This window comes from Tamandua tetradactyla, chromosome 18, assembly GCF_023851605.1.
Source record: "Tamandua tetradactyla isolate mTamTet1 chromosome 18, mTamTet1.pri, whole genome shotgun sequence".
Taxonomy (NCBI): Eukaryota; Metazoa; Chordata; class Mammalia; order Pilosa; family Myrmecophagidae; genus Tamandua; species Tamandua tetradactyla.
This window is the reverse complement of record NC_135344.1, coordinates 22,847,158-22,861,731: the sequence shown is the minus strand read 5'-3', so window position 1 is coordinate 22,861,731 and position 14,574 is coordinate 22,847,158. Positions and strand designations below refer to the sequence as shown.

The 14,574-nt window shown below is 43.1% G+C and overlaps 1 protein-coding gene across 2 annotated transcripts in view; it reads right to left on the bottom strand.

Moving 5' to 3' along the window:
* Window positions 1–666: 666 nt before the first annotated feature.
* The window catches only part of CCBE1 (collagen and calcium binding EGF domains 1), a 264,285-nt gene continuing 250,377 nt past the window's right edge, over window positions 667–14,574 (bottom strand). Inside the window, exons 7-12 of one of the 2 annotated variants that reach the window (XM_077135326.1) lie at window positions 11,197–11,317; window positions 5,887–6,026; window positions 5,752–5,787; window positions 4,957–4,992; window positions 3,172–3,375; window positions 667–1,248 (exon numbers count right to left, since the gene is read on the bottom strand). In XM_077135326.1, the coding sequence (XP_076991441.1) occupies window positions 1,201–1,248; window positions 3,172–3,375; window positions 4,957–4,992; window positions 5,752–5,787; window positions 5,887–6,026; window positions 11,197–11,317 (585 nt within the window). In that variant the 3' untranslated portion in view covers window positions 667–1,200. Of the gene's footprint in view, window positions 3,376–4,956; window positions 4,993–5,751; window positions 5,788–5,886; window positions 6,027–11,196; window positions 11,318–14,574 lie in introns of both variants that reach the window. The other variant, XM_077135327.1, reaches the window with a different exon arrangement.

Below are 14,574 nucleotides of genomic sequence, written 5' to 3'. Positions count from 1 at the left end.
CACCCAAGGAACGAGGAGGAAATGCCTGGACCCAGTCCTGGAGAAAACCCATCCTGGCAAGCCCGAGCCAGAGCTCACAAAGCCAAGCCTCGTTACCAGCCCTGGAAACTGAACGTGACCAGGACTGGGGCAGGGAGTGGTGATGGTGGTGGGGCGGACCCTGGTATTTGGTGGGGAAGTACTCGCCGTGTCCCCCTCCCCTACAGCTGCACTCATTCACCTGCCAGGCTGTGGACACAGCTGTCTGAGGCTGTACAGTAGGAGTGACGTCAGTTGGCCAGTTAATTCTGGGGCAGGAGTCGGGAATCAGAAGGAGCAGGTAGCCTCCCCTTTGTACCCCCCCTGCCTTTGGGGCATAGTAAAGCTTATCTCTCCCTCCTGTGTTGGGGGAGAGACAGGAATTTTCCTAAACTAAATGTGTGCCCTTCCTGCACTATTTCAACAGGTTTTTATTCACCTTACTTTTCCAAAACCAGAAACCACCTAATAAGTCCTAGACTAAGTTCTAATTATGAGAGTTCAAGTAACTGAAGCCCACATTTCTACTAAAAGGTTGATGTGGGGTGCAAAGATCTTTTTTTCCGCCAAGCAAGAGAAAACAGCTTAGTGTTATGTGTTAGGTTTAGACCGTGAAACTTTGATTTTTCTATGCATCACCAAAAGATATATTAGGAAAAATAATGCTTTATTGTGCCTTACCTTTGAAAAATAAAAGTTGGCCATACAGGGTACATTTTTAGTCCTATGGTAGTGGTTCATGTTTTGAAATTCAGAGGATTCGTAACTATTTTATGAATTGACAGAATCTTGCAGATTTAACTTATAAAATACAGGCTATTTGGGGTTTACTGGAGAATATTATCTAGAATAGTCTCAAGAATCCCAGACATAACTACCCTCAGTTCATTCTTTAAATATATTATCCTAGCCCATGGCCAAACATGTAGTTTGGTTCTATTTAATGAGCATTTGACAATAAAGAAGAATATTCTGTATTTCTAAACACAATTCATTGGTAAGAAAAATAAAAGGTAATAAAATTCTTCATTAAAAAAAGAACCCAAGATAGATCTGGTTATTTCTCATAAAGCTTGTGCATAGTTTTCTTCAGCATTCATCCATCCATACCCTTTAAATACTGTGCTCCTCAAGCAGGCAAACATTAAATATATTCCAGATGGGAATCATCAGCTGTTCAGTTCATCTCTTTGCAGAGCCGTGGCTGGTGAACGTCGGATTCTGGAGAGGCTGAAGGGAGAAAGAAGGATGCTAGAGGAAGAGTAATGAGATGTGTTTTCTTTTGCCTTTAAAATACTGGTGGAGGGTCACTGGGGATTTTGTATTGGCAGGACACAAAGAAATGTTCATGAAAAACTCTGCTATCAGCTGACTGAGTGGAGTCCTGTAATTCTAACACAAGGGGAACGAGGCACATGAGTGGAATGAGGGATGGGTGGCCACTGTCACTTGAGATTTGCAGACAGAGGTTCTTCTTATTGAAGATTGAAAAATGGCAAACAATGACAAAAACAGGGATGATTTTAAATGAGCTTTCACAACAGGAGAGTGAGATGATGTAGGCAAAAAGGAGAGTGAAAAACAGAACCCCCAAACTTCTCAAATTACAAGACGGGAAATGGGAACCCCAACATGAGCAAACAAGAGTTGTAAGAACATTCCTTTGCGAGGCTCAAAATAAGAGAGAAGCTTTCTTGAGTAGGTTGATGAAGGCCATTTTGCATGTCAAACGACAAAGTGGAGTTGAAGGAACCTGTGAGCTTCCATTACACCAAGAGGTCACAGGAGAGTATTATGGAGTAGTCGCCAGCTGTCTCGTGAGCTCTCCTGCTGTGCCTTGAGTCCAGATGAAGCCCTTTTAGGGGTGCCCTTCCCTCTGGAACACTGAGGTGCTTTGAGAAAATGCTCTGACTTTATTGGAGGTTTGGATAAATGACTCTGAATTGCTTTCCATGTTCACTGAGGAAGGGAAAGCAAGCAAAAGGCCTGAGAGAACTGAAACTTAGACTAAACGAAGGGAAATTAAAGAAAAACATGACTAGAGAGAAGGAAATTTCTACCTTACAAGGAGAAATGGGTTCTTTTTTCTTCCCACCCAAGAGATCTTTCAGTAGTGTATTATTCTTAGTACCTGGCAAACTTGGCCAACCCCAAACAGGGACCTCTGATGCCCAAGGATAGCAAATTTACTTGTCTCTGCCCATCTGGGGTCCAGGGGAAGATGCATCACTGCCCACTGCCTATGCCTCGTCAGAATTCAAGCCAGCAACTTCCTTCCAGCCTTAAGCCCCACTGTTCATTTGAAATGTCCTGGCAAATTGGGAATCCATTTGGTCTAATGGGAACCAGGGCATTCCATCTCCGTACTGTTTTGAAAAAACGATTCATTCCTACAGTTAGAGTAACTTTCTTCTCCAAATAGGGCACTTACAGATAAATGTGACATCAACTGTTAATAGTCATATTTGAATTTTAAAATATGGCAACCAATATGACAATAACTACATGACTGTAGTTTTTCTCCATCTTTCCTAATCTCTACTCCCTCTTATAGCTCCCCTTTTCTTAACCAAATTGGGAACCATGGTTAGACAGTGGGATGGTATATTTAAAATCTATTAGACTGACACAGAAAAAAACATACCCGGTTGTCCCACCCTCCTCTCCTCCTGATATTTAATCCAAAATGCCTAATTTTGAGAAATAATAGTCTATTTTGGATGCATCTATTTTCTATAAGTAGCCTCAGATTTTCTTTGAGCTACCTTGCCATTTTTTCCCTTTTTGATATTTTGCCAGGTTTTAAGACAGCATGAGAGAATTTAATACAGAACTCCAGAAATTCCTGAAAAAGTGGGAAGCAAAGGAAGAGTGCCAATGTGGACCACCCAAACTGGTTCTCAGTGGGACACAAGTAAATTATTCATTTCCTCCCTATGCCTCCGGTGGGCCACTCTGAAAAACAGACTTTGGAAGAAGAGAAGTAGGTAGAAAAAAGGAAAAAGGAAAATAAAAATAGATCTTTTCTGTGTCCCCAGTGTTTTTCTTCTTCCTCAGATGATTTAACTACAGGTGAAAACGCTCTTCTTTTTTCTTCCTTTGGCATGAAGGAGTTGGGATGCACTAAGGGTAAAAGTCTCCAGGTGCGCCCACCAAGTCTCTTGTCTCTGTTCTTTTTAGGGAGTCATCTCCAGAGCCAAAGTCAATGGTTTCTGGATAGTTGGACAATTCCTGAAGTGAAGGGAACTCCTCTGAAGAGTGAGTCCTGTGACCAAACACCTTCTCCTGCAGCTCGGCGATGTCATTGCGGATGTCAGCCAGCAAAAGTAACAGGAAGTCGAAGGAACCAGGAGGACCCTGTGCAGAAGGAAGGAATCAAAGCCAGACTCAACCCTTGGCAGCAGCACTGCCCCCACGAGCTCCTTCATTTGTTAGACCCACAGCTAGCTGGCAGCTATTTAGTCAATAACTTTGTGCCTTGAGCTTTGGTGCACAAAAGCTCACCTCACCTCATACCCCTCCTAGTTCTAGGGCATTTCAAATCTGGTAAAATAATTGAATATGAGAATAATCACCTGGGTTACTTTCCAAAGAAACCCGGAAGGCAATAGAGTAGCGAGTAAGAGTGTGGGGTTCTGTGATTTGAATCTCAGTAGATCCTCTTACTAGCTGTGTGACCTTGGACAAGCTACTTGACTTCTTTGGGCTTCAATTTCCCATCTGTAAAATGGGACTAATAACAGCCCCAACTTCACGGAGTTTCATAGGGTTCAAACGTGAGGATTTAAATGAATTCATACATGTAAAGGGCTGAGAACATAAGAAACGCTCAAAAACGTTATGCATCATTTAAAACAAATGAAATTACTGAAACCTTTATAAGGATAGTTGACTATGACTGCAACCTAAATGAAGTTGGAAGTATGTTGTGAAGACATCAACTCCCCAGTGGCTACAAAAGACCCTACACAAAGGCTTCCTCATTTTTCTACTTACTGAACATCCTTTTTCATAATAGCATACTTTTGAGCCTTAATTTCTAGGCAGTGTTTTGCGGTGTATGGTAACAAAAATGTTTAGGCATGCATGTTCTGGACCCTTAGGAAATGTGCAGTAAAATCTTTATCATAGCTTGGGCCCCCTCACCCCTGCTCGCCAACCTGTGTTATGGCTGCCACCACCCTAAGAAGCAGCAGCCTACATCTGGAAAGCACTTAGAGACGTACAGTATTTTGACATCATTTGACCCTCACTATCACCACTGAAGTGGGGCAGACCGGACTCCATTACTAGTGAGGAAAAGGGTGCCCAGAGATGCCAGGTGATGTGGCCACGACTGAAGTGCTGATATGTGGATGAATCAAGATGGAACCCAGACCCTCCACCTCTAAGACATGGCTCTTTCTCTGTGCCTTAGACAGGACACTGACTTCTTCAAAAGCACTGGGGTTGTATGAATTTTTTTTGTGCTTTTGGATACCATTAATTTTCATGTTTAATCTCCCAGATGGTATGTATATGCCCAGCTAAATTTTATGCACGGTCCCAGGTAGCAATGTGTGCCTTTGCAATTTTTTGGAGGGGATGGTGGGGATTTGATCCCATGGATTTTTCCACCCCTGGTCCTTTCAAATATCTTATGACACATCTAGAAACATATTCATGGCATACTGGGGTTTTGAACCTTAAAATAAGATATTCTAAATAAGGCTTAGCTATGACAGAAGACAAAATAACAACAGAAAACAAATTCTTAAAAAATCCAAACCAGCTGCTAAAGGCTTGTTCAAGACTGTTTTCCTAACCACAGAGTTCTGTTCTGTTCTGTGACAGCTGGACGGGGCCGGCTTTAGCTATTAAGCCAGACTTGCAGACTCATCAGACCTGCATCCTTGCGAACATTTCCACTGGGGAGGGGGGGCAGATAGTGTTACTTACTGGAGACCCTCTGGGCCCAGGTGCGCCTCTGTCCCCCTAGAAATAAAAAGGCCAGGGTTAGCTTTTTGGCCCGGAGGATGCTGCCACCACAGTCCCTGTTTAGACACCCACTACCACCATCTCCCTGCACAAAACAACAAATATTTTCTATTGGAAACAAATGTAAGATTGAAGCTGGACTCATGGGATCATTGACCCAGAACTGCTAGGGTCAAATGTCTCTCATTTTGATTTTCTCTGAGGCCAAATGCTTTCAAACCAAATTTGACAAGAGGAATGCACATAGCTCTAGGCAGCGTGTAGAATAATTTAGAGATTTTCTAACGTTAACTCACGCTGATATCTTTATGAGTTAAGTAGCAGATGGGTCTCAAAGTGAAACCACCCATTGCCATAGAATGGAACCTCTCCTGTTCCTGACTTAAACATAGGAAAGAAATGAGGACCACAAAAAAAAAGAAAAAAACACCCTTAAGCAATGAGAACAACAAAAACCTACAAAAGAACTCTGGCTAGAGAGAAAAACACATGCTAACTATTACAACACTTAAAAATTTATAGGGGTAGTTTTTCCTAGGATTAGTTTTGTTTGCTTTTGTTTTTAAGTTCGGTTTCACATTTTAAGAAACTTCTTTTAGATTTTCTTCCAAGCTCTGGAGGAAAAAAGCATTTATGGCTTGATTTTCCCACATGCAAAATGGAGACAGTAAACAGTGTTCTAGCTTCACCTGATGCCTGCAGAACAGGTCGAAATGGAGAGACCTTAGGCTTGTTGAGCTTACTCATAAGACTTACCTTGGAACCATCTCTTCCTGGTGCACCTGGTGGACCCTACAAGACAAAGGGACCTGGGTTAACAGAAGGAAAAATCATGGGACAGGAACACACTTTACCCAACAAGGTTAGGTGGGTCTCTGATGCAATACTGACCACAGGGCCCCTCCGGCCTTGTTTAATGTGGGACAGGTCAGGAGATGGTCCCATGGGTCCCATTGAGCCCCGAGGGCCAGGCTGCCCAGGAGGGCCTGGCATTCCAGGGAAGCCTGGGCTCCCCTTTGGTCCAGGTGAGCCTGCAATCAAAGAACATTTCATTAGTGCCATGACCTGGGAGAATGACAAGGGGCTCTGGCTGCTTAAGACTGCAGCTGGACCAGGAGAACTGAAAATGTCTTCTACTCCCTACAACCCTAACATGGAGTAATAAGTAACAGCAGTCCACCACTGGGGGAAGGACAGGAGTATGGAGAGAGAATCTGTCCTGTGGTGCAGGCCTATAGATGAAGGTGGAGTGTAAACCCTGAGAAAAACCCACTGGCATGCTAGGTCCCCAATAAGCATCTTTTCTCACCTTCCAAATCATCTCTCAGACTCCATTCTCTCTGAATACATTATTCTACCATTAGAAGAATTTGAAAACTTGAGGACTGTTGAACACAGAGGTAAAGATAAAAACAACAAAGCCCAAACCCTGCTTGATTATTCACTAGATTGACTCAATCTACCCCTGAAGAATAAGAGAGGTGCCCATCTCCAGGAGTAATGACTGTATACTTCAATCTCTACTTTTTCTTTACAATGATGTCTTACATTCAATCCAAAATTTTGAGATACATGAAAAAAGTAAAAACAAAACCAAAGCACAAACAACCCACAAACTGATGCCCATTGTCAAGAGACAAAGCAATCAACAAAACCAGACTCAGAGATGACCCAGATGTTGGAATTACCAGACAGGGACTTTAAAATCTCAGTGGTTGTTCTAGTTTGCTAGCTGCCAGAGTGCAATATATCAGAAACAGAATGGCTTTTAAAAAGGGGAATTTAATAAGTTGCTAGTTTACAGTTCTAAGGCCATGAAAATGTCCCAATTAAACAAGTCTCCAGAAATGTTCAATCACAGGCATCTAGGGAAAGATACCTTGATTTAAGGAGGCTGATGAAGTTCAGGGTTTCTTTCTCAAGTGAGAAGGCACACAGCAACCATGGTAAGGGTTTCTCTCTTGGCTGGAAGGGCACATGGCGAACATGGCATCATCTGCTAGCTTTTTCCTCTGGCTTCCTGTTTCATGAAGCTCCCCGAGAGGCATTTTCCTTCTTCATCTCCAAAGGTCGCTGGCTGGTGGACTCTGCTTCGTGGTGCTAAAGCATTCTCTGCTCTCTCCGAATCTCCATTCTCCAAAATGTTTCCTCTTTTATAGGACTCCAGAAATTTATCAAGACCCACCCAAATGGGTGGAGACATGTCGTCACCTAATCCAGCTTAAACAACCACTCTTGATTTAATCACACCTCCTGGGAGATGATCTGGTTACAGTTTCAAACATGTAGTACTGAATAGGGATTATTCTGCCTTTACAAAATGGGATTTAGATTAAAACATGGCTTTTCTAAGGGACATACAGCCTTTCAAACCAGCACAGTGGTTAATATGTTAAAGAAGTAATGGAAAAGACAGGCAGCTTACATGAACAGATGGGGTATTTCATCAGAGAGATCTAATGTAGATTTAAAAAAGCCACATGGAACTACCATTAAAACATACCAGATATGGGGTTATTAGCAGACTGGCCACAGTTGAGGAAAGAATCAGTGAATATAAAGATAAGTCAATAGAAATGATCCAAAATGAAACATAAAGAGAAAAAAAGGTGAAAATAAAAAATAAAACATCAACATCCAAAAGCTGTGGGATAATATCCAACAGTCTAACGTGGATAATGTGATTAGAGTCCCAGAAGAAGACAAGCCTATGTGGCTCCCCCTTTCATAAAGAGTAAAGTTCAACCCCCTTAGCATGTTCTGCACCGTCATTCACAACCAGGTCTTTGTCATCCTCTCCAGGCATTTTCTCCCCCACTATTGCCTCCTTCCTAATCACTGATCAGTTCTCACCCACCCTGAATAAACCATGCGATAGAGCACTCCCAGCCTAGTTTGTTCTTTCTTCCTTCTTCTCCACCACCACATGATCACCTCAGACCATAGTTCTCCAAAAAAGTCTTGACAGCTTTCTCCCTATAAGAGAATTAACTTCTTACTTCACTGTACACCTTTATACACTATATACATACATACTGTTTTTGTGTACCATATCTTCTGTATAGTCCTAACATTTTAACATTGGGAGATTTCATATAAAAGTATGGATTTTTGGATTCTGCTTAGGAACAGGTAGAACTAAAACCTAAACCACTATTCCCTCATGGGCACAACTGACTGGAGCTTTACGTAGGGGGTGCCCCTTTAGATGTGCTCTTTGATTTAGCTCACACCTTACTGCTTACATTCTGCTCCCCTCATTCAAATGTGTAGCTTCCTATCCCTGTAGACACTGGGTTTTAACCCTTCTAATAAAGCTCCTTGAAGGCATGGAGCATGTCTAATTTACCAACATACTCCAGAGAGTCCAAGGCCCGTAGTGAGAAAAACCATACTGGCATGTTAGGTCCCCAATAAGCATCTTTTTTCACCTTCCAAATCATCTCTCAGACTCAATGTTTCTTGCCAAATGGCTGGACTGAAGAGTCTGGGTTGATTGTTGTGCTACACTTATTCAGCGATGTCTCTTTCACATGCAGAAGGGAATTAACTTTTGGTGACATGTGGCCCCTGCTATTGACACAGCACAGTGACAGAGTGAAATGACTTTTAAAATCCAGAAAATAAAACCAACACTTCAGATTTTTCACATCTTGGGAGTTTTTCTTAAATATCAGAGTAATTAAGCCCAAATCTAAGGCAACCTATGTTTCATCTAAGCATGTCTCAAACCCCTACTCTTAATCCTGGCTCAAGGTACATCCTGAACGTGTTATCTCGGAAGGGACCAAATCCCTCCTCTAACTAAATACTTTACCTCCAGTAGCACAGGGACTGAACAGAGACCGTATCTTACCTGAATTTATATAATCAATGTGCTTCATGGATCACTATATATCAAGTGCTTTTACTTATTTATTTTTCTTTGTATGCTGTATGGCAGGGTCCCATTTCATTCTTTTTCCATGTGAGTATCCCCTTATTGCAGCACCATCTGTTAAACTTTTTGTTTGGTTTGGTTTTTCGTTTGCTTGTTTGTTTGGGAGGTGCATGGGCCAAGAACCAAACCCAGGTCTCCCTGCATGGCAGGCGAGAATTCTACCACTGAACCACCCTCACCCTTATATCAAGTACCTTTAAAATGTGGGACTTCGATGTGCAAATGGCAATACCATATACATGACAGTGAAGCCAAGAGACATCGTGGGCGAATCCTTGCCCCCCAACACCAAAGGATTCCAACCCAGTGTAGTATCCTGCGTTGGTGCTCTAGTTAGCAATTCATCACAGAACAACTGAAACACAGAGAGAGCAGAATAAGAAAGGGGCCCTTTAATTCTGTATAGATTATTGCAATGCCTGGAAACATCCTAGAGTATATTAAGCAGATAATCAAAAAGTATTGGCAAAGTCCCCTGAGGGAGGGGAGAAAGACTATGGAACTATTAAACCTTACCATCAGGGAATCCCCTGATACTATGTCAAATTTTAGGGACACCCAAATCAACAGGCCATGCCCTCGATCATGAGGCTTACTCTTGTGAAGCTTATGTAGGTAGCGGAGAAGCTTAGACTACCTATAGGCATATCTAAGAGTTACTTCTGGAGGACCTCTGTTGTTGCTCAGATGTGGCCTCACTCTTTCTAAGCCCAACTCTGCAAGTGAAATCATTGCCCTCCCCCCTATGTGGGACATGACATCCAGGGGTGAAAATCTCCCTGGCGACATGGGAGATGAGTCCCAGGGATGAATCCAGACCTGGCACTGTGGGATCAACAATCACATCCTTACCAAAAGGGGGAAAAGAGGTATAATTAATAAAGTATCAGTGGCAGAGAGAGTTCAAATAGAGTTGAGAGTCTACTCTGGGGTTGCTCTTAAACAAGATTCAGTTAGACCTTGCTATCTATCACAACCTGCCAACCCCCAACCAGGACCATTCTAGCCAATCCTAAAGAATATTTAGGATAATATATAAGATTCCACAAGGGTTCCAGGCACTAGAGTAACTTTCCAGAAACCTACAACCCCCAGATGGGTCCCTGGTCCAGATAAGTCCTGAAACCTAGCCCAGCCTTTCCAGAACATCAGATGGTTCCATCTTCCTACTCCATATTAGTGACAGACCCTTCCAATATAAAAAAGTTAGAATTGCCATAGCCCAAACAACCCCAAAGAGAGGTATGGAGAGATCAAAGGTGATGGAGGACTTAACAAATGAATATAAATGCTGAATCATTAAATTGATATCTCTTTTAGTTTCCAGTATTTTAGAGTAGCTAGAAGTAAAAACCTAACATTGTGGAATTATAACCCACGTCAAAGTGTGAAATATGTTGTGGTGCTGTGCTTTGAAATTTATAGCTTTTTTTTTTTTTTAACATGGGCAGGCACCAGAATCGAACCTGGGTCCTCGGGCATGGCAGGCAAGCATCCTTACCTGCTGAGCCACCGTGGCCCGCCCTGAAATTTATAGCTTTTTGTATGTATGTTATTGTTCACAAAAAAAGAAGGAAAAAAAGTCGATTGTGATGATAAAAATGTATTTAAGCCCTCTAGCCTCCTATATCCAGGAGCAGCTAGAAGGAAAAAATCTGAGAGGATCATATGGTAGCCCATGAGAAACTCTTGGATCTGTTCTGTAACCACTTGTTGAGGAGTGCTTTGAAAACTATTGCCTTTTCATTTCTTTACTTTGTACATATGTTATACTATATAATAAAGAAGTTAAAAAATGTGTATGTAAATGGGTGTTAACAAATAATGATGGAAGGAGAAAGTAGGTAGGAGGGGTAATAGAAATGACGCTGGCTGTGAGTTAAGAGCTGGGAAATGGGTCCATAGGGGTGCATTATACCATTCTATTTTTGTATATGTTTTTGAGTTTTTCATGATAAAATAAAATAAAAAGCTTCCATTTTATTTCTGTGTAACTTCAAATTATCTTTAGGAATCTTACCAGTCCCAGGACCTTTTTCTCTGAAATTAACCATTGTTACGAGAGTTTCACAGTCTTGAGGGTCCAATTTCCAAGCTCCACCATCTTGGAGGTGCTGGAGCTCCCTGGAACGCTGGCTTCAGTTCCCACTGATCAGGCTAGAGAATGTGATCCCGCTCCCTTAAATGTGAGCTCTTGGCAGGCCTCTGCTGGTGACCCTCCCATGACCCTCCCACCCTCCTGAGCCCCGCTCCACACTCACCAGGAGGGCCCTGGCCGCCAGGTAGGCCAGGAGGTCCTGCAAGGTAGGCGTTGGAGGCCAGCACCTTGTCATCCGTGATGTACTTGCCCAGGCTGGCAGCATTGTTGGGGAGCAGGGCAATCTGAAAAGAGAAGAGGAGACCTCAGTCAGGAAAGAATGGCTCCCCCGCAATGGAGAGCCTTCGCATTGATGTTGTTTACAGAGGCTGCAAGGCCTTTTCTTGATCATTTCCCTTTATGAGACAGAGTAGGGCTGCAAGGGACTGGGGAGATCCTCTCTCTGAAGTGAAAATGACTTGATGAGGTCACTTAGCCTGATGGTGGGTGGCCTGGACTAGGCTCTCAATTTGCTCATTAATGACCTTATGCCTCAAATGTGCCAGGCCAGGTGCTTGATCCTAAGGCTACAATGACCAAGACAAGGTCCCTGTCCTTAAAGAACTCTCAGCCTTGGGGGCCAGGACCCGGAATGCAGCATACAGCTCACCTGGGCACTCACGGCTGACTTTCGGTATAACTGACCCTTAGTACAAATTCTTTGATACTTCTCCCCTCAAAAGGTGAGGGCTAATTTCTCACCCCCTGGGTGTGGGCAGTACCAAGTGACTTGATTCTAACCAACAGAATATGACAGAAGGGTCAGTGTGTGACTTCTGAGAAGAGGTCATAAAAGAACTGTGGCTTCCTCCTTGCTCTTGGATCACTCATTCTGGTGGAAGCCATGAGCACATTGAAGCTGTCCTCCGGAGAGGTCCAAATGCTGAAGAACTGAGGTCTCCGGCCCACAGCCATGTGAGTCAGCCATCTGGGAAGGGGATCCTTGAGCTTCAGACAACTGCAGCCTCTGTGTACAAGGGAGGAGGAGGAGCCACCCAGCTCAACCTCTAGATTCTTGATCTACAGCAACTGTGGGATAGTAAGTGTTCATTGTTTTATTTTTTTAATGCAGCAATAGTTAATTAATATAGGGATCTAGTCTATTTTCAAGATCCCCTTCCTCTTCCCCTCAGATATACTGAGAGTCTTCAACGGTTCTATAACTTGTAACACTCAAACTTTAAGAAAACAGATTTGAGGAAGGATAGATTCAATATTTCACATTTAAAGGTCAATAAAATCTCACAGTAATGAGTAAAGTAGCTCACATTACTGCTGCTACTTATAAAAGCTAAACTATGAGTGCTCAATGCCTAATGGGATAATGAATTTTTTGAAGTTAAAAAAAGTGCTTCAAATATTGCTAAGCAGTTGTTTATAATCTACTGTCAATCTAGATTTGCTAAAATTTATACACCCAACAGAAATTACTCTATAAGGATTACAAGTATGCTATACCATCTCTTTATATGCTTAATTTCAGGCACAGCTGACAGCCCAGTGCAGGCTCAGTTCTGCATTGGAAGGAGCGGGTCATTTTGTTCCGTGTACTCTGAGTACAGTGGGCATGACCTTCCCACTCCTTGGGGCCTGTGTGAATGTGGGAGACATCTGGGAAAAACCAAGTGCTCTGAACTTGTTTCCTTACCGGTAAATAGAAACCACCATACCCACGGCGGCAGCTTGAAACTTTTTAACCTTGATTCAATATTGTTGGGTAGGATCTTTTTTATTAAGTTGTTTCTGTGAATATGTGACCTTCCCCCAAATGTGGGTGGGAGCTTTTGAATAGGTAGTTTCCATGGAGATGTGTCTTCACCCATTCAAGGTGGGGTTGCTTACTGGAGCCCTTTAAGAGGGAGCCATTCTGGAAAAAGCTTTAGGTTTGATGCAGATGGGGACATTTGGAGATGCAGAAAGAAAACACCCCTGGGGAAGCCATTTGAAATGAGAAGCCAGGAGAAAAAGCTAGCAGATGCTGCCTTGTGCCTTGCCAGCTGAGAAACCCTGAACATCATTGATCAGTTTTTGAATTAAGGTATCTTTCTCTGGATGCCTTAGTTTGAACATTTTAATGGCCTTAGGACTATAAACTTGTAACTTAATAAATCCCCTTTATAAAAGCCAACCCATTTCTGGTATATTGCATTCCGGCAGCATTTAGCCAACCAATACACCCACCTTTAGGGCTGTGCATTGGATTAAATGAGGCAATGCATATCAGGTGTCCAGCCCAGGACCTGGAATGTACTAAGTACTTGATAAATCACCCCCCCCCCCCCACAGCCTCCACAAAAAGCTAATTCAGGGAAAAGCCCTGCTTCTGAGCTAGCAGAGGCCTTACTCTGCATCCCAGAGTTATGAAGAAACCAGGCATTGCTGAGGTTTTCTGAAGCAAGATGTACTTGCTCCCCACGTTCCTAGATGTGGCCCTGCTGGGGGATCCTCTGGCCACTGGCTAGGAGAAGGTACATGGCAGTCACACCCTTGCCCTTAGACTGTAATACCATCTGTGCATGTGAGCCTTAGAGGGAGGTACCTACTCTCTGTGCACGATCAGGGGTAGCCAAGTACCACTGTGAAAACATGCCCTTTCGGGTTCAACACCAGCACAGAGCATTATATTAAAACTTGTGTAAGATTCTTCCTCTAGAGCTTATGTCCCTTGGGATTACAACTTCGGGAAGGGGAAAAAACAAACAGTTGGATGCTGACTTGAGCTATGGAGTTTTCTTTACTTTCCACTTAATGTTAAAGCCAGCATCTGTCACCTCTCATTTCCTCCCTTGGGGATTTCCTCCTTTCCCCGAGAGACTACAGACTTCTGGTAAAATTCCAATGTAATTGTGAGGCTCCCTCTGCCAAAGATGCTACACAAGATACCCCCCGAATTGCAGGGCCTGCACCTGTTTTTAATATGGAAGGAATTGCGTATCAGGGATTACAGCAACTGGACTTGATAGTAAACATGGCAGGCAATGCAGTGAAAGCTGTTCGTGAGGTCTGGAGCCTTCCATGTGTAAACCTGCAGGGATCATATAGGGAACTACACAATGTATCTACTGCACTACAGCCAAGGTTCCAGGCTGTGAATGGCTACAGGTGGGCTCAGGAAGGATTTGCTGCCTGAGATTACCTTATCTGGCATTGAAGGCCTCCTGGACTAGTGCCTGCTTCTGAGCATGGAGGTTTGGCAATGGCCTCGTTTAGGACTCCCCTTAAGGAAACATGAGTCTGCTGGACGCCCTTGGCAGAGATTCTGTCCTGCTAGGCAGCTGCTGCATCTGGGGCTCTCCTGATACAGCCTTACAAGCTGATGATTTTCTTTAGTCGTGGAGACAGATATTCTTGCCAACTGAAGAAATCCAATATTAATGAGAAATGAATATTATGATAGTATGTGGTTTGCACTTTGGCCAACAACTTTTACCTGAGACACCACATGGAGAAGAAATTCTTCCAGCTTCTTGGCAAGGGGACTGCCCCAGTTCTGTATGCGTTT